This window comes from Aulonocara sp. 'chitande type north' Nkhata Bay, linkage group LG6 (assembly GCF_057382095.1).
Source record: "Aulonocara sp. 'chitande type north' Nkhata Bay isolate Kocher_YH1m ecotype deep benthic linkage group LG6, A_spYH_male_GT1.1, whole genome shotgun sequence".
Lineage (NCBI taxonomy): Eukaryota > Metazoa > Chordata > Actinopteri > Cichliformes > Cichlidae > Aulonocara > Aulonocara sp. 'chitande type north' Nkhata Bay.
The window spans coordinates 30756993-30776031 of record NC_141349.1 but is presented as its reverse complement, the minus strand read 5'-3'; the positions used below and the strand labels follow the sequence as shown (position 1 = coordinate 30776031).

The window sequence follows — 19039 nt, the reverse complement described above, 5'->3', positions numbered from 1 at the left end:
TTACTTATAAAATCACATAATACTGTATTCTAAAATAAGTGCACAAATTTTAGTTTATACTGTTATGTCTATGATTTAGTCTGTCTTTGTTTTCTGAGTTACCTCAATGGAATCTGCTCCCAGTCCCTTGTTGGATAAGCTAAGAGGTGGAAAAGGGATGGAGCAAGCCCATATGGAGAACTGCAATTTGGGTCTTGACCACTATTTAAGTTTCCCCTTTTTCTTGTTTAGGTAGGTCAGTTTGTTTGAGTTAGTAGTATTGTTTGTTGCCTGCTTTTGAGTAGAGCTCTGTTACTTTGATGTGTGTTGTGTGTGTGTGTGTGTGGGGGGGGGGGGGGGGGGGGTGTGCCTCCACAACCATCCACATCACCACCGTGGCTTACAACAGCGTGAGGTGGGTGACTATTTTTTGCTGGTCACATTTTCTCTATGGAGGCCATGCAAACGGATCCTGATTTGCTGGTTTATGGGCTCAGCTATGAAAAGAATGTTCGCGATTATGAAATATCTAAGACTGAGAATACTCCTGTCAAAACACAGTAACAAAATGACTGTTGGTGGGGCAGCCATCAGCAATCCCATTAGCAGAGGTGCAGTCATTAAGCCACCAAAGACGCCTTCCTCAGACTGTCTTATTCCTCTTCACAATTATTTGGTGTTGCTCATACTAAAGACTGTCCTACCATGGAGAATACTAGTTTTACTCTTCCTGTGACTACCTCTGTTTTTGACTGTTATCCAAAACGAAAGTCCAAAATGTCAGTCTGGACCAGAACTTTAAAACTAGCAGGAAATAAACCTTTGAAAACTGCCATCTTGACTCCTCTTTCACTGTTTTAACTTCATGTTAGTCCCTCCTATCCCGCTGGTAACATACAACTTCTTCAAACTGACCAGCCAATCAGTCTTTCCAAAGTTGTATTTATATCATTCCCACAAACCTTCATTACACTCAGCACATGATTATTAAGACATTATTTATATATCTCAAACGAGCTGGCCCCAGTGTTTTCTGGCATTTTCAACTCCTCACTGCAGGCATGTCATGTGCCTGCCTGCTTCAAGTCCTCTACCATAATCCCTGTCCCCAAGAAACCCAGGATCACTGGACTAAATGACTACAGACCCGTGGCTCTGACATCTGTGGTCATGAAGTCTTTTGAGCGCCTGGTTCTCTCCTATCTCAAGACCCTCACGGCCCCCCTCCTGGACCCCCTGCAGTTTGCATACAGAGCCAACAGGTCTGTAGATGACGCCATCAACATGGCCCTACACTTCATCCTGCAGCATCTGGACTCCCCAGGAACCTACGCCAGGATCCTGTTTGTGGACTTCAGCTCTGCCTTCAATACCATCCTTCCAGACCATCTCCGAGGCAAGCTTTCCCAGATGAATGTGCCTGATCCCATCTGCCGGTGGATCACTGACTTCCTGATGGACAGGAAACAGCATGTGAGGCTGGGAAAGAATGTCTCGGACTCCTGGACCATCAGCACCGGCTCCCCTCAGGGCTGTGTTCTTTCTCCCCTGCTCTTCTCCCTGTATACTAACTGCTGCACCTCCACCCACCAGTCTGTCAAGCTAATCAAGTTTGCAGATGACACCACCGTTATTGGACTCATCTCGGACGGGGATGAGTCTGCCTACAGGAGGGAGGTTGAACGTCTGGTGTCCTGGTGCAGCCACAACAACCTGGTGCTGAATGCCCAGAAGACAGTGGAGATTTGTTTTGTTTGAACAAAACAAATTGCTTTAACTTATTTAACAATACATACATCGTAAGTGAAAAGAATATCAAATAAAACTTCATGTTAAATGGCAGCACATACAGGGAGTGCAGAATTATTAGGCAAATGAGTATTTTGTCCACATCATCCTCTTCATGCATGTTGTCTTACTCCAAGCTGTATAGGCTCGAAAGCCTACTACCAATTAAGCATATTAGGTGATGTGCAACTCTGTAATGAGAAGGGGTGTGGTCTAATGACATCAACACCCTATATCAGGTGTGCATAATTATTAGGCAACTTCCTTTCCTTTGGCAAAATGGGTCAAAAGAAGGACTTGACAGGCTCAGAAAAGTCAAAAATAGTGAGATATCTTGCAGAGGGATGCAGCAGTCTCAAAATTGCAAAGCTTCTGAAGCGTGATCATCGAACAATCAAGCGTTTTTTTCAAAATAGTCAACAGGGTCGCAAGAAGCGTGTGGAAAAACCAAGGCGCAAAATAACTGCCCATGAACTGAGAAAAGTCAAGACTGGGCCAAGAAATATCTCAAGACTGATATTTCTAAGGTTTTATGGACTGATGAAATAAGAGTGAGTCTTGATGGGCCAGATGGATGGGCCCGTGGCTGGATTGGTAAAGGACAGAGAGCTCCAGTCCGACTCAGACGCCAGCAAGGTGGAGGTGGAGTACTGGTTTGGGCTGGTATCATCAAAGATGAGCTTGTGGGGCCTTGTGGGTTGAGGATGGAGTCAAGCTCAACTCCCAGTCCTACTGCCAGTTTCTGGAAGACACCTTCTTCAAGCAGTGGTACAGGAAGAAGTCTGCATCCTTCAAGAAAAACATGATTTTCATGCAGGACAATGCTCCATCACACGCGTCCAAGTACTCCACAGCGTGGCTGGCAAGAAAGGGTATAAAAGAAGAAAAACTAATGACATGGCCTCCTTGTTCACCTGATCTGAACCCCATTGAGAACCTGTGGTCCATCATCAAATGTGAGATTTACAAGGAGGGAAAACAGTACACCTCTCTGAACAGTGTCTGGGAGGCTGTGGTTGTGGTTGAGTTTTTTGGGTTCATTGAGAACATGGTTGTTGTTCAATAATAAAATTATTCCTCAAAAATACAACTTGCCTAATAATTCTGCACTCCCTGTATTTAGTCAGTTTTTTTGCTACTAGAGAAAAAACTGTCACTTGTTCCGAGAGGCAAAAGAGGAACTGGGGTAATCAGAATTTGAATCAGCATACATAAGTAAGTCATGAGTCGCAGACATGTATGTGAGGGTAGTGAAAAAACTGTTATGAGGATAGTGAGCAATGTTGTGCTTGTTTAAGCACAGCATTGATTAATTAAGCATTCTCCTTTTTAAATGTGTAATTTTTAAATCAAATATAGCTTACAATCTAGTGTAATAACAAGTCACGTTAAAGCAGATCCCCTGCTGGTTAAAGATCCTGGATATAAGGATAAGTATTACACACATCTAGGTAAATGTATTTGTAGGTGTGCAACCGCCATGAAATTTCCATCAGATGTCGGTAACAACCCATTCAATCCACACATGTAAAGAAATCAAACAATAGATATGCATAGATTAGGTTATGTTTAAAAGTGAGAAATAACACAGGGGGAAAGTATTAAACATGCTTACTCAAATGTATTTAATACTTCATACAAAAGCCTTTGTCTGCGATGATTGCTTTAATTACGATGCCTACTTACATTGCTTGGGTGTGATTTTGGCTCAGTCTTTCACACAAACTATCTTCAACTCCTGAAGGTTCTGTAGATCCTTCTGTGAACTCTGAGCTTTGCTTCTTTCCATAGATTTTCAGCTCGATTCAGCTCAGGCGATTGGCTGGGCTGTTCTAGCAGCTCCATTTTCTTTCAGCTAAGAGTTTCTTTAACTTTGTGTTTGGGATCATTGTCTTTCTGAAACATCCACCCTCGTTTCATTTTCATCATCCTGGTAGATGGCAGCAGATGTTTATCAAGAAAATCTTGGTACTGTGGAGATACAGAAATTCTTTTATTGCTGCCATATAATCTGCATCATTATAATCGCATTGATAACATTCTTTACAGCATTATTTCATCTAATAATATTTCTCACAGTATTGATATTGCATTAAAGTTGTTTATTGAAGATGTTCATTTGAGGATCCTTCCATTATGTTAACTTTTTTTACAAGTACAGTCAGAAGTATTTCATACACATTGCATAGTATTTGTGCTCATTAAGAGTTGTTGCTTAGTCTACAGAGGGTCTTAAGCTTTGTGAAGCGCGACGTCTTCACAATCTATTGTGTTAGAGACTAGAGCATAAAGGATAACTGCAATACATGCTTACAATAACACATATAATCTAGGAATGTGTCAGGCCTGAGGCCTTAACTCATTTAGCTTCTAACTGTATTTTAGTCTACTTGGTAACAGATGACCAGAGTCAATAATTTGCCCCAGAGACCCTGAGGGCTTGAAGTTTATTACCTTGTATGGAAGGTGTTATAGAAAAGAGAAGTTCTATGTCTGTTTATAGCCATTAAAGATGTACAAGATGTACCATTCACTGTAACTAATGTCTTTGTAAACATACACGGCAGACCCAGTGGCATTTTGATAAGTTTTTATTAATCCCTACACGGTTGCTGTACATTCGCACTCAGAGCTGCAGCTCTCCCGCTGCTTTATAAGTGTTCTCCATATGTATTTTTGTCAGAAGACATATGCTGATGTTTTCTCCTAGCTGTTAATAAACTCACCGTTTGATTGCACTTTTCTGGGGCCTCCGTGGATTGTGACACTGCTCTACATTGATCGATTTCGCGACAGTACATTTTTACATTCATCCTCCTTTCAATAATATGAAAGATGCCAGTGCTGAATGTTGAAAAATAAAATAACCCAACATTATGATGAACCCACCTCCAAACTTCATTATTTGTGTGGTGTTTATTGGGTTATATGACTTTTGACCTTCAAACATGCTATGTATTAGTCTCATCTGGCCAGACTATATTCTAACAGTATTTCACAGGGTTGTCAAAGTGTGGTTCAGCAAACTCTGAATGCGCTTTAATATGCTATTTCTTCACCAATGGAGTATTCCACATTGAACATTTACACAGGCCATGACAGTTGTGTGCATTACTTATTTCCTTTGAAATGATTGTATCAGCTAATTTCTGTAGCTTTCTGCAAGGGGTCCTTGGCCTTGAACATCTCTTTTAATAATCGTTTTCAATTCTCTGTCTAAAATCTTTTTGGGATCATCAGGTCTTGATCAATTTATGGTATAATGATGTTCTTTCAACTTCTTTTTTTACCCCAACAGTGCTCACTGGAACCTTCAGTAGTTTAGAAATTCTTCTGTTATCAATATGTGTTGCAACAGTCTCAAGAGACCACATTGGTTTTACCCATCATGAGATGTTTGTTAAGCAAAACCTCAGTAATGACACAGCTTTTTATAGCCCATCAGTTGAGACTGAACCAGGTGATAGTAATTTGCCTAAGTGACAGAATTGCTTTCTTATTACTAATACAGTTCAGCTGGTGTCACAGCTCTCCATGCCTTTTTGCACCTTTTTCATGTGTTCAATACTTTTTCCGTGTCATTTTTCATTATTATACATGCTTGTAATAATGACTTGTATGGACTGGATGGATTGTTACTGACATGGCAAGAATTTTATGTTAATTATACCTTTAGAAATATGTTTACTCAGAAAATTGGTGACTTATTTTACTCGCTGTAAGTGTCCACTGCTTTCTGTTCAGCTTCATTTCAGAAGTTGATCTCATGGCTCTGTGTTCTGCAGTATTTGTTGGGCGTGGATGTTAAATTATGGAGAAACTCTCTTCTCACATATCCAGAATTTTGCACTGGAACATGGTGCATCATTCAAGCTGTTTTCTGAGTTGTAAGTTTTTATCTCTCCACAGTTTTCATTTCTGCCACCATTTGGTTCCCCACTATTCCAGTAGCTGAAATACAGATAAAATTATAAGAGTTAAACTCAACAGGTCAGTCAGTCTTTGGTTTTTAGTAACAAGATATTAACCAAATAATTTTTGTTAATGTATTTGATTACATAAAAAGACTTTATGGACAAGAAAGAGATTAAATTTTTATTTCAACCTTGTAGTCATTTGAGTCCCATCCACCCATTTCCATGTCCCCTCTGTCTCTGAGTCAGTCAGTCCAATCCACAAATGCTTCTTGAACTTGTTCACAAAGTTCTTTATTTAGAAAGAGAAAAATTAAATGTACACATTCAGAACTTAAAGTGATGTATCATCATCCTTTCTTCTGCACACATCTATGTTTGCACACACACAAACCTGTTCTTCTCGGCTGTTGATGATCATCAGGTCTGAACCTTTTTTAAGGCAGTCTCGTCTACTTTCTTCCCAGGATTTCTGCTCTGAAGAAATTTGGTACCAACTATCACTGAAGGCCACCCATGTTTCTTGGCAATCTGTTTAAGAAAAACAGAATAATAATTTGTGCTTGCTTTGTGATAGGTAGCATACATAGAATTAAAAGCACTTCAGTAAATATACACATGACTAAGCACAATTTATCAAGTCTTATGTAAAATCTAGATCTAAATTCCCTGAAACTGTATGTGCTGTATATGTTAAACATTTTACAATTTTGTGTTGTGTGGCCTCAGAGGGAGTGCTTTCACATCTAATAATTTGTCTCTAATAATGTTGTTCGAGTCAGCAATTGTCACTGAAAACCACCACTTAGAGTTAGAGAGAAGTTAGAGAGAAATGATCTTTTCTCTTTTGTCCTCTTCTTGTTTTGAAGTCTTGATGGTGTGACAAGCATCACCACATCTATATTCAGCTGTGTGAGAACTGAAGAAGGCTGCAGATATAATTGGAGCTAAGAAGTCAGCTAAACTCTTTTTTTGTTTTTGTTTGTCTATGCAGGTTTTAACAATCAACAAGCTATTAGAAACTGTCTAAATGTGAACATATAGAATGTTGATATTTTCACTCACATTAGATTTAGTTCAAATTGACATTACATTTACAACTTTACTTTTCAAAGGCCTTTCTCAAGATCTGTCCATCCATTCTATAGCACTTATCCTTACCTCGGCCGCGGGGGGATTGGCATGTGTTCAGAGGCAGATTGGCAGTCTGACACAGGGCTAACACACAGACAGACAACCATTTTCAACTACATTTACTCCTATGGGGAATTTTGAATGATCATAACCCACTAGAGAATGAGTGAAACCATGCAAACATAGGGAGAACATGCAAACTCCACACACACCACACAAACCCAGGATTCCTGCCTCACCATGCTTTTTAAAAAGCTACATTTGTTAAAGTGTTAAAGAGACAAAAATGTTGTTAGAGATAAATGCACGATCGTGGCTCAAGAGTTAGCAGTTTGTCTTGTAATCGGAAGGTTGCTGGTTCGAGCCCCGGCTCCGACAGTCTCAGTCAATGTGTCCTTGGGCAAGACACTTCACCCGTTACCTACTGGTGGTGGTCAGAGGGACCGGTGGCGCCAGTATCCGGCAGCCTCGCCTCTGTCAGTGCGCGCCAGGGTGGCTGTGGCTACAATGTAGCTTGCCATCACCAGTGTGTGAATGTGTGGATGACTGAATGTGTAAAGCGCTTTGGGGTCCTTAGGGACTAGTAAAGTGCCATACAAATACACGCCATTTACCATCAAGCATTAAGATATAATTACATTGAAGCTTTCTCTGAAGGTCGTCTCTGCTTGTGGTCATGTCTTCCAATCTTTTCTGGAGCTGGTCTCTCTCTTTAACCAGAATGTTGAAACTGGTCTGTAACTGGTTTCTCTCGCTGGTCACGTTGTCAGCAAGCTTGTGTAGTATCACTGTCTCCATTTTCCACTGAGATTTGCCTTGGGTGACTGTTGGACACATCATCATAAAATAAATACATCACCTGTGAGGATTTTAGCATGCTAATTACATTTCTGTTGTACTCACATAGAAAAACCACAGCTATGAGTCCAGTCAGGAGGAAAAGACACAGCAGACCCAGAAGAATCACAGCAGCTCTCCAGTAACTCTTCTTTACATCTTCAGAACCTACAGGTAGAAGTAAATATTTGTTATATGTCTAATAATAAAATATGTTTATATCCTCATAGGGCTGTTTGATATAACGATATATATCAGATGACGATATAAAAACGTCTATTGTTTCATTTTATGCTATCGTTTGTTTCGTGGTGTCGCAAAAATTCTTTGACCGGCTGGAGCAGCATCTAATAACCAACTCGCAAAATAAAACAAAATAAAAACAAACCAACAAACACGAATACACCAGACATTATGATACAGACTTATAATTTGCACCGATGTTTTTTCAAAATTCTATACACGAAAAGTGAGCGCGAGAGCCCTCGGTGCGCCTGCTCGCTGCTGAAGTCAAAGTAAACTTTATTGTCATCTCCACTACATACAGTCCAGTATATAGAGAGACGAGACGACGAGGCTCCAGTTACAGCAGTGCAAGTAAACAAACAATAAATATAAGAAGAGTAAGAAAATAAATATACACTTTAGGACCAGGGGTAAAGGGATCAATAACAATTTAAAATTTATAATTTACAGTTTGAGGGTTTAAAGTTTCACACACAACCCGTCGAAAGGGGAGGGGGGGGCGGCTGCTTCCAAATAGAGCACATTTCATTTATAATGATGTAAATCCAAGCCCATTATGTATTCATGATTTGAATCCTGGGTTGTGTGAAATCTCAGAAATGCACCCTAGACAAAGTAATTCTGTGAACTAAGGTGAAGGTCTGTTAGGTTATGTTGTGGTGATCCTCGGTTTGAGGGATGGGTGTTCATACTGGAGTGCAAAATTAAAAACTATGGAAGATGGACAAGAAAAGTTCAAAGCCATCAGGTGCTCAGTTTAGAAAAAAGAGAAAAGAAGTGGAGGAGAAACGAGCAAAAGATACAGGTAAGCAGATGTATCAGTGGATAATGGCAGGTCATCCTGAAACAATCAGAATCAGAATACTTTATTAATCCCTAAGCAAATGATGTGGATTACAGTTGCTCCAAAAAGAAATGGTAAAAATAGTAACAGTAACAGACTAAACTCTTGAACAATACATTATGTTACAGATTCTAATATTAATTAGTCATTGTCAATTTTTGATTTGTCCTGTTCTCATTGTATGACGAATTATGATGGCTGTTTGGTAGCCGTTTGCATACAATGCACTCTCTCTCTCTCTTCATATGTGTGTGTGTATAACAGTTTTATGTTAATGTACAATACTTAATATGTTTTGTGTGTGTGTGTGTGTGTGTGTGTGTGTGTGGGGGGGGGGGGGGGGGTGTTCGCCCAGGGCGCCAAACAGGCTAGGACCGCCACTGCATGCATCGGTTACATCACTCGACTCCAGCTACCTGACGTGCAGCTGGAAGCACTTCCCGCAAGTCGAGCTGCCCGAGATTCACAGAATTTACAGAAAATGTTACATTTTTGTGATTTATATTGTTATCGGGATGATAGAATTCTTATATCGGGATATGAGATTTTGGTCATATCGCACAGCCTTATATCCTCATACATTTTATTATAACACCAATTACTATTTTTATCTAAAATCAGCATCTGAGAATGAGTCTTGGTGGCAACGACACAAATACTGTTAGTTTCAAAGTATTTGTATTGTATTGTTTTCTCTTCAGCGCTCGTTCCAAATGGTGTTTAAATTAACCTTGAAACTAATCAAAACTAAAGTAAATACAGACATTAAATAAAAACTAAACTGAAAAACCCACACATTCTGGAAAACAGCTGAGTGTAAACCCAGATAAAAACAAAACAAAACTGTATATCTCGATCAAAATTAACACCCAGCAAAAAATCCAAAACTACAGTAACACTACAGCAAGCCAGACTCTAGATTACTTTTTCCTGAATTAAGTCTTTTTTCTTCAGACAGTTTGTATAGAATTTTCAGTTTTATTTTTAGATTTGTGCACAAAACTTTAGCAACACGTAATTGTAATATCTATAGATAGGTTTGTGGTTTTTACCTGGGGGTGAAGGTCCAGTTGTTTTACGTTGTATGGTTTGGATCACTTCATGATTCACATAAATGTCTTCCACAGTTTGATGCTCCCTTTTAGACTTTCTGCGACAAGCTAATACTTCATCCGTACTCGCATAGACTGCATCCATGATTTTTATCTGCATTGGAGGTTTATTTGGGTCTTTAAGTCTCTGAGGTGATCAGTGCTTTGCGAGAGTCTCTGTAGTTGTGTGTAGTAGCTCTGAACTGTGTGAAAATATGTACTCCTATATTTCATGAAAGTGATAGAAAATAGACAGCTCTGTCTCTCTTTATTCGGACATTTAACTAATTCAAAAGATATTTCAATATTTATTTATCCAAAACAAAACAAGTTTACTCTAAATTGATGTTGTACAGTAAAAAAAAAAGTTCTTGTGTTTTCCATAAAGTGTATGTAAATATCTGGTTTAAACTGTGAATATACTGCTGTGTATTGAAATTCCTCTTGTTTTGCATAGAAATATACTGAACAACATACAAAACATAATATATAAAATAACACCTACCAGAGTTTTTTCTTTGAAAGAAGCCACTTATGTCCATTCTTGTATATCAGTACATTACTGAAACCGATTTATTTAGCCATGGAGGGTAACAACTGAAAATATGAAATAAACACACATGTAAGCTAAGACTGTTCGGCTTTTCACTTTGCCGTTTGTTGATTCACTTGAAGAGCAAGTAACGTAATATGGGTCAAGTGATCAGTTTGATATCAATCTTTCGTGATACACCATCATATTTACATTATTTGTACAGTACGAATGATTTGCTTTGGTACCTGGTGGAACTTCAGTTCTCCTCTGTCTGCCTGGCTCCCAGTGATGCGCGAATCATGAACGAATCGTTCAATACTCGAGCATCACTTTACTGACTCATGAATCATGATTCACAAGCCCAAGTGACTCACTGGGTCATCCCTGTTGCTGTTAGCAGCAATGTATCTAGCTTATAATTAAAATTGTGGAGAAAAAAAAAACATCCAGTATCGTAACAAAAAAAATTCTGCTCTGAACTGGAAGAAAAAACCCTGAGTAGAAGCTCACATCAAGAAAATAGCTCGGTTCACAGTAGCATCGCTCTGCTAACATGCTAACAACACATTTGAGCTACTCACACCCTCCCTTCCTGTGCTGAATCGTAAGCGTAAGCGAATCACTCAGGACTCGCTCACCCCCTCCCTCCTGTGCTGAATCATAGAGCGAACGAATCACTCACTCACTCACTAACCCCCTCCCTCCAGTGCTGAATCATAGAGCGAACGAATCACTCACTCACTCACTCACCCCCTCCCTCCCTCCTGGCTCACAGCTTCTTCTTCTTCTTGGTTGGCAACCAATGTTAAGGCACATTACCGCCCCCTGGCTCACAGCTCAGTGGACATTTAGATGAGAAAATATATATTTAACACATTTAAGGAAAATACTAATAAAATAAAAAATAAAAATATATTAAAATAAAATAAAATAAAATAAAAATAAATAAATGTTTATTAAGCAATTTTGATAGGAAATTGCTTAATTTTAGAAATGTTTTTGCTCTTTTTTGCTCTATAAAATAGTTGTTTTCTTTTAGAATCATTCATCTTAGCAGTAGGATTTAGATGAAAAGAGAAACAAATTAAGTTTGAGTGAAAATGTACATTTTTTGCACTCTCTGGTCGACTGACTCAGTGAATCAAATGACTCAAAAACCGATTCACTTTGGTGAGTGACTCATTAAAACTCGATTCAGTAAAAAGAATCAAATTTACCATCACTACTGGCTCCGTTTCTCCAACAGCGCACTCGCAGGCAGCAGCTCCCCCCGCCCCCTCGCTCAGTCACTTAGTGTCTGAGCTCGGATCATACCAATATTAGGGGGGATTTACGCACAGTCGTAAATTCCCACAGTGTGCACTATGTGCTTCGAATGTTGTGTGTAGTTTTTGTTTTATACAGTTGTCAGCCAGGCATCTAACTATGAAAAAATTACACTCCAAAAGACCCCGGGCTTCTGAAAAAACAACCCGGGCTTAAGCCCAGTAAGCCACCTCCCCGCTCCGCCACTGGTATCAGCTAGTTTCTGTAGCTTTCTGCAAGGGGTCCTTGGCCTTGAACGTCTCTTTTAATAATCGTTTTCACTTCTCTGTCTAAAATCTTTTTGGGATCATCAGGTCTTGATCGATTTATGGTGAAATGATGTTCTTTCAACTTCTTTTTTTACCCCAACAGTGCTCACTGCAACCTTCAGTAGTTTAGAAATCCTTCTGTAACCAATGTTATCAATATGTGTTGCAACAGTCTCAAGAGACCACATTGGTTTTACCCAGCATGAGATGTTTGTTGAGCAAAACCTCAGTAATGACACAGCTTTTTATAGTTGATAGGTTTGTAGCTTAACCCCATTCGCTGGAACGTTCAAGACGATTCAGTTACACAGCAAAAAGCATTAAACACCAAGTAGGCAAAGTTCTTTGTGTTACTCATATATGAGGGAGAGAACCACGACAAGCGCCGTTCTTTCACTTGACCCCAGTCGCTCTCGTCTGCTCCCCCGTAACACTGCTCTTTTATTGAGGTTACATGAATATACATAGCTTCATTAACATATGAAATCTACATACAAACAAAGAGTACCTTGCCTGTGCGTTGTGTAAGTGTGTGTAAGTGTGTGTGTGTGTGTGTGTGGGGGGGGGGGGGGGGGGGGTCAGAGTGTGACCCCATAAACGACTTCGCTAAACCTGCTGGTCTGGAAGTCCAGCAGTTCATCTAAACAAAAGGCACTTAGCCTAAAACTGACATAGCTACGTTTATCCTACCATAAAACAATAAGAGAAGGTACGACCTCTCCCATGCTCCCAGGGTGTGGGTGGGAATGCCAGAACACTCTGGAATGCACACAAAGTGTTTGCAGACTAGTAAGGCTCAAACCTCTACCAACATGACATTGATTATAAAACTCTACGCATATATGAGTAGATATTTCTAAGCATAAATGATAATCAACAATACAAATCTAACAATAGCCCATCAGTTGAGACTGAACCAGGTGATAGTAATTTGCCTAAGTGACAGAATTGCTTTCTTATTACTAATACAGTTCAGCTGGTGTCACAGCTCTCCATGCCTTTTTGCACCTGTTTCATGTGTTCAATACTTTTTCCGTGTCATTTTTCATTATTATACATGCTTGTAATAATGACTTGTATGGACTGGATGGATTGTTACTGACATGGCAAGAATTTTATGTTAATTATACCTTTAGAAATATATTTACTCAGAAAATTGGGGACTTATTTTACTCGCTGTAAGTGTCCACTGCTTTCTGTTCAGCTTCATTTCAGAAGTTGATCTCATGGCTCTGTGTTCTGCAGTATTTGTTGGGCGTGGATGTTAAATTATGGAGAAACTCTCTTCTCACATATTCAGAATTTTGCACTGGAACATGGTGCATCATTCAAGCTGTTTTCTGAGTTGTAAGTTTTTATCTCTCCACAGTTTTCATTTCTGCCACCATTTGGTTCCCCACTATTCCAGTAGCTGAAATACAGATAAAATTATAAGAGTTAAACTCAACAGGTCAGTCAGTCTTTGGTTTTTAGTAACAAGATATTAACCAAATAATTTTTGTTAATGTACTTGATGACATAAAAAGACTTTATGGACAAGAAAGAGATTAAATTTTTATTTCAACCTTGTAGTCATTTGAGTCCCATCCACCCATTTCCATGTCCCCTCTGTCTCTGAGTCAGTCAGTCCAATCCACAAATGCTTCTTGAACTTGTTCACAAAGTTCTTTATTTAGAAAGAGAAAAATTAAATGTACACATTCAGAACTTAAAGTGATGTATCATCATCCTTTCTTCTGCACACATCTATGTTTGCACACACACAAACCCGTTCTTCTCGGCTGTTGATAATCATCAGGTCTGAACCTTTTTTAAGGCAGTCTCGTCTACTTTCTTCCCAGGATTTCTTCTCCGAAGACACTTGGTACAAACTATCACTGAAGGCCACCCAGTGTTCTTGGCAATCTGTTTAAGAAAAACAGAATAATAATTTGTGCTTGCTTTGTGATAGGTAGCATACATAGAATTAAAAGCACTTCAGTAAATATACACATGACTAAGCACAATTTATCAAGTCTTATGTAAAATCTAGATCTAAATTCCCTGAAACTGTATGTGCTGTATATGTTAAACATTTTACAATTTTGTGTTGTGTGGCCTCAGAGGGAGTGCTTTCACATCTAATAATTTGTCTCTAATAATGTTGTTCGAGTCAGCAATTGTCACTGAAAACCACCACTTAGAGTTAGAGAGAAGTTAGAGAGAAATGATCTTTTCTCTTTTGTCCTCTTCTTGTTTTGAAGTCTTGATGGTGTGACAAGCATCACCACATCTATATTCAGCTGTGTGAGAACTGAAGAAGGCTGCAGATATAATTGGAGCTAAGAAGTCAGCTAAACTCTTTTTTTGTTTTTGTTTGTCTATGCAGGTTTTAACAATCAACAAGCTATTAGAAACTGTCTAAATGTGAACATATAGAATATTGATATTTTCACTCACATTAGATTTAGTTCAAATTGACATTACATTTACAACTTTACTTTTCAAAGGCCTTTCTCAAGATCTGTCCATCCATTCTATAGCACTTATCCTTACCTCGGCCGCGGGGGGGTTGGCATGTGTTCAGAGGCAGATTGGCAGTCTGACACAGGGCTAACACACAGACAGACAACCATTTTCAACTACATTTACTCCTATGGGGAATTTTGAATGATCATAACCCACTAGAGAATGAGTGAAACCATGCAAACATAGGGAGAACATGCAAACTCCACACACACCACACAAACCCAGGATTCCTGCCTCACCATGCTTTTTAAAAAGCTACATTTGTTAAAGTGTTAAAGAGACAAAAATATTGTTAGAGATAAATGCACAATCGTGGCTCAAGAGTTAGCAGTTTGTCTTGTAATCGGAAGGTTGCTGGTTCGAGCCCCGGCTCCGACAGTCTCAGTCAATGTGTCCTTGGGCAAGACACTTCACCCGTTACCTACTGGTGGTGGTCAGAGGGCCCGGTGGTGCCAGTATCCGGCAGCCTGTAACAGCCTGTTCTGTTGCTTTGTCTTTGTACTCAAATGCCTGCTCATTGTCTCAAAAAAAAAAAGTGAATTTTGTCACAACAAGGTGTTATTCATGCAAAAAACAAAAAGCATTTTTTTTCTCATGGTGTCATGTTGTGATGTCCATCTTGCTATATAGTCTCCAAGCTGTTTATTAATTCTGTAAATGCTGTAAACAATTCACACAATTGTGTTCTGTTTCTGTTTATTCTTTATTCTTCCTCTTTTTCCTTCAAGTTGCTTACATACGTGTTTTGTTTTATTCTATTACTACTTCTGCGAATTTGTGCTATTTTAACCATTCTACTTTCCTGCTCTATATTCTGCTGTTTCTAACTTTTACTCTTTAGAAAACACATGCATTGTTATTGTAACCCATTCGTGTGCATTACTCCAGCCAATGCTTTGTGTTCTGGCTCATAAGTAAGAGGCAGAAGACAGTTCTGGATCTCCGGGCTCTTTACTTTCAAACACTGTAATATATAGAAATACAGAAAACCATGAACTGTACGTGTTGTGCATCTGCTATGGCCGGCCCTCCTCCAGCCATACTGGAAGGAGATTTGTAGACCTTGTAATAAATCAAATAATGTAATAAATCAAATGAAATAAATTGTTTTAGAATATCAACTTAGTCAACAAAAAGCATAAAATAAATAATATAAAATAATATACCACTGAAAGAAATCACCAAAAACACAACTTAGAAGAATAATACACAAAATAATAATTAAAAAAAAAATCAGACAAATGTTGTGTTCATTTTCGAGACAGAGGAGACAAATATGTTCTAAGTGCATTTTCTTAAATTTATTTAGCAGTTAAAGGTTCAAGCTGAAAAATGGCTAGCGTGTCTCTTTGCTCACTCAGGGGGCCCAAATGAACAAAGAGCACAACACACAGACAGTAAACATCTTTACTGCGGGTCACTGAAACCGAATGAAAACATGACTGGAAGAATCAGTTGAGGGTGGCCTTATGTTTCATACCAGCTCACGTTTCTTCCTCTGCACCTCTCTGGACATCTCCTTATATAGAGATTACCCTTTTGCAGGAAACACTCTCATTATTGTGGCAACCACCTCTTGCACTCCGGTCAGGCCTGCATACAGAGATAGGGAGGGAGAAAGGAAAAGGGGAAAGAGAGCTTCTCTAAACCCAGAAATTTACGGCCCTGTTTCCTCCAGCAGAGTCAGTCTGAAAGTTTTGTATCTTCTAGTGCTGTCACTGTCTGCACTGGCAGGCCATGTGGAGACAGGAGGAGGACCCAAATGCAGACACTTAGAAGCAAATCTATATCTTAACAAAAGGCAAGCTGTTTATTGAAGGCTGATCAAAAGGTGCAAAACAAAGGGCAAGGTGAACCAATACGAAACTAAACACTAACCTAAACTGGTTAAACTACAATTAAACATGAAAAAAAATGGACTTTAAACACGGGAACCTGGAAACATGGTGTAAAACATAACAGACAACATTACAAAGAATGAAAAGTCACAGACTATATACAAAACACATGGGCAGTGTTGGGGAGTAACAGAATACATGTACCACCGTTACGTATTTAAAATACAAAATATGAGTAACTTTATTTCGTTACAGTTACCGTTTAAAAAGGTGGTATTCAGAATACTGTTACTTTGTTGAAATGCAGGGATTACACGGCAGTGTTTCCCTGTTTCATATGTTAGTCTATGCCCTCTCTATTTTTGGAAACCCAAACAAAACACGCATTAAGAGGCTCTAATGCCTGTATCTCAATCTCGTGTCTCATAATGACGTGAAGAAATATTTTTTTTAATGATTTAATATGAAGGCAATAGGCAGAGTGTTACAGGCATAGCCCTAAAGAATGTAGCCTCACGGGCAGTGTAGTCTGTGCTGCAGGGAGAATGGACTGCCATACCCGTTATGTGTCTGTGAGCGCGAGGAGGGAGAAAAAGGAGAGTGGAAAAGTACGAGCTGTCACCGACCAGAAACGGGAGATGGAAGCAGGTAAATATCATAATAACCAATGCAGCCAAAAAGAGTGCCTGATGAGCCCAGTTGTAAGTAGGCTATTAAGACTCGACTGTACACTGTGTTCGTGTTTTCCTCCAATACAATAGGTTCTGTTGGAGCAGCCTTTCAACGCCTCTCTCTGTCTCTCACCTCTCACTTTGTTGTGTGGGTCAAGAAAAGTTGACCCACACAACAAAGTAAAGCTATTTTTCAGCTACGAGCCCGACAGGGAACCCGACGTATTAGCCAGAGGTCCCTTTACTATGGTTCGGAGCCGCGGACCTTAAGTAACAGTAATAAATCACACAGCAATAGTAAATTCACGTAGTTGTGAAAAGCATGATAATATATTAAGTAATCCAAAGTATTCAGAATACGTTACTCTCATTGAGTAACGTAACGGAATACATTACAAAATACATTTTGGGGCATGTATTCTGTAATCTGTAGTGGAATACATTTTAAAAGTAACCTTCCCAACACTGCATATCAAAAGCAGTTCGAGCCCCGGCTTGGACAGTCTTGGTCGTTGTGTCCTTGGGCAAGACGCTTCACCCGTTGCCTACTGGTGGTGGTCAGAGGGCCCGGTGGCGCCAGTATCCAGCAGCCTCGCTTCTGTCAGTGCTCCCCAGGGTGGCTGTGGCTACAATGTAGCTTGCCATCACCAGTGTGTGTGGGTGGATGACTGGATGTGTAAAGCGCTTTGGGGTCCTTAGGAACTAGTAAAGCGCTATACAAATACAGGCCATTTACCATTCTATTTATCTGACTGAATCACATGAATGGTCGAATGTTATTATTGTGTGTATGTGTGTGTGTGTAGGTGGTTGTGGGTGTTTGTATGTCCAGTCCATGTGTTTAACGTGGGTCAGATGTCAGGAGGCAGAGTTCAGGAGTCTGACAGCTGTGGGGAAGAAGCTGTTCTGGTACCTGGTGGTCTTAGTCCGGAGGCTCCTGTAGCGCCTCCCAGAGGGCAGGAGGGTGAAGAGTCCATGTGCTGGGTGACTGGGGTCTTTGATGATTTTCCCAGCCCTTTTCAGACACCGCTTCCTGTAGATATCCTTTATGGCAGGAAGTGGTGCTCTGGCGATGCGCTGGGCAGTTTTCACAACCCCTTGCAACGCCTTCCGGTCCGAGGCAGAGCAGTTCCCGTACTAAACTGTTATACAGTTGGTCAGGATGCTCTCGATGGTGCAGCGATAGAAGTTCACCAGGATGTCTGAGGACAGGTGGTTCTTCCCCAGAGTCCTCAAGAAGAAGAGGTGCTGGTGAGCCTTCTTGACCAGCTTGGAGCAGTTGGTCATCCAGATGAGATCCTCGGAGATGTGGACTCCCAGGAACTTGAAGCTGCTCACATGCTCCACAGCCGTCCCCTTAATGTAGATGGGTGGATGTGGGTCAGCATTCCTGTCACGGTCCTGGGTCTCCTGACCCAGCGTTTTTAGTTCTTTGTGATTTTCGTATTATTGTACTTGTGTGTGATTTATTCCATGGCTTCTAGTTTTGATCCCTTGCCCTTCATGTCTCCCTGTGTGCCCCTCTGTGTATCTGTGAGCCCTCGTCTCTCCTTATGTTTTATTCCATGCTTCCCCTGCCCATTATGTCTAAGTTCTCCCCGTGCTCTCTCTTCCCCCTGTGTGCCCTCTATGTATTTATGAGCCCTCGTCCCCTTTCGTGTTTATTCCATGTCTCCCCTGCCTGTTACGTTGGTGTTCTACTCGTGCTCTCTCTCCTCCTGTCTGAACCTCTGTGCTCCCTGTTTCACCTCTCCCGTCAGTGTTCAGTTCACCCCGCCCTGTCTCGTTATGGTTATCAGTGTCACCTGTGTTCCCCGTGTGTTCCCACTTCCCTCGTTAACCCTCTGTGTATTTCTGTCTGCGTCTCCCTCTGTTCAGTGTGACGTCGTCCCTCATGCTGTGTGTGATTCCCCGTGTTTCCTGGTGAGCCTTATGTTAGTTTTTCCCAGTCTAGTTTTGTATCGCCTATCATCTTCTGTTACGCAATAAAGCTGCCTTTTGAGTTTATTCCCTCGTGCCTGTGAGTCCTGCATTTTGGGTCCTACTCCTGCCTGCCGCACAGCGTTCCATGACAGTACGA

At 40.2% G+C, this 19039-nt stretch overlaps 1 protein-coding gene across 3 annotated transcripts; it reads right to left on the bottom strand.

The window, feature by feature from the left end:
* Positions 1-4345: 4345 nt before the first annotated feature.
* On the bottom strand, positions 4346-11063 carry LOC147328108 (CD209 antigen-like protein C). Of its 3 annotated transcripts, XM_086296267.1 has the most exons (7): positions 10614-11063; positions 10339-10430; positions 7719-7820; positions 7454-7639; positions 6076-6212; positions 5873-5973; positions 4346-5718 (listed from the first exon to the last, which is right to left on the bottom strand). In XM_086296267.1, exons 2-7 carry the CDS (start codon positions 10373-10375, stop codon positions 5577-5579), a joined length of 705 nt encoding a protein of 234 aa, XP_086152393.1. In that variant the 5' UTR covers positions 10376-10430; positions 10614-11063; the 3' UTR covers positions 4346-5576. The 3 variants fall into 3 exon arrangements, with proteins under 3 accessions (XP_086152393.1, XP_086152395.1, XP_086152392.1); XM_086296269.1 differs by having other exon boundaries at positions 10339-11063; XM_086296266.1 differs by lacking the exons at positions 10339-10430; positions 10614-11063 and adding an exon at positions 9795-10138.
* Between the last annotated feature and the right edge of the window lie 7976 nt (positions 11064-19039).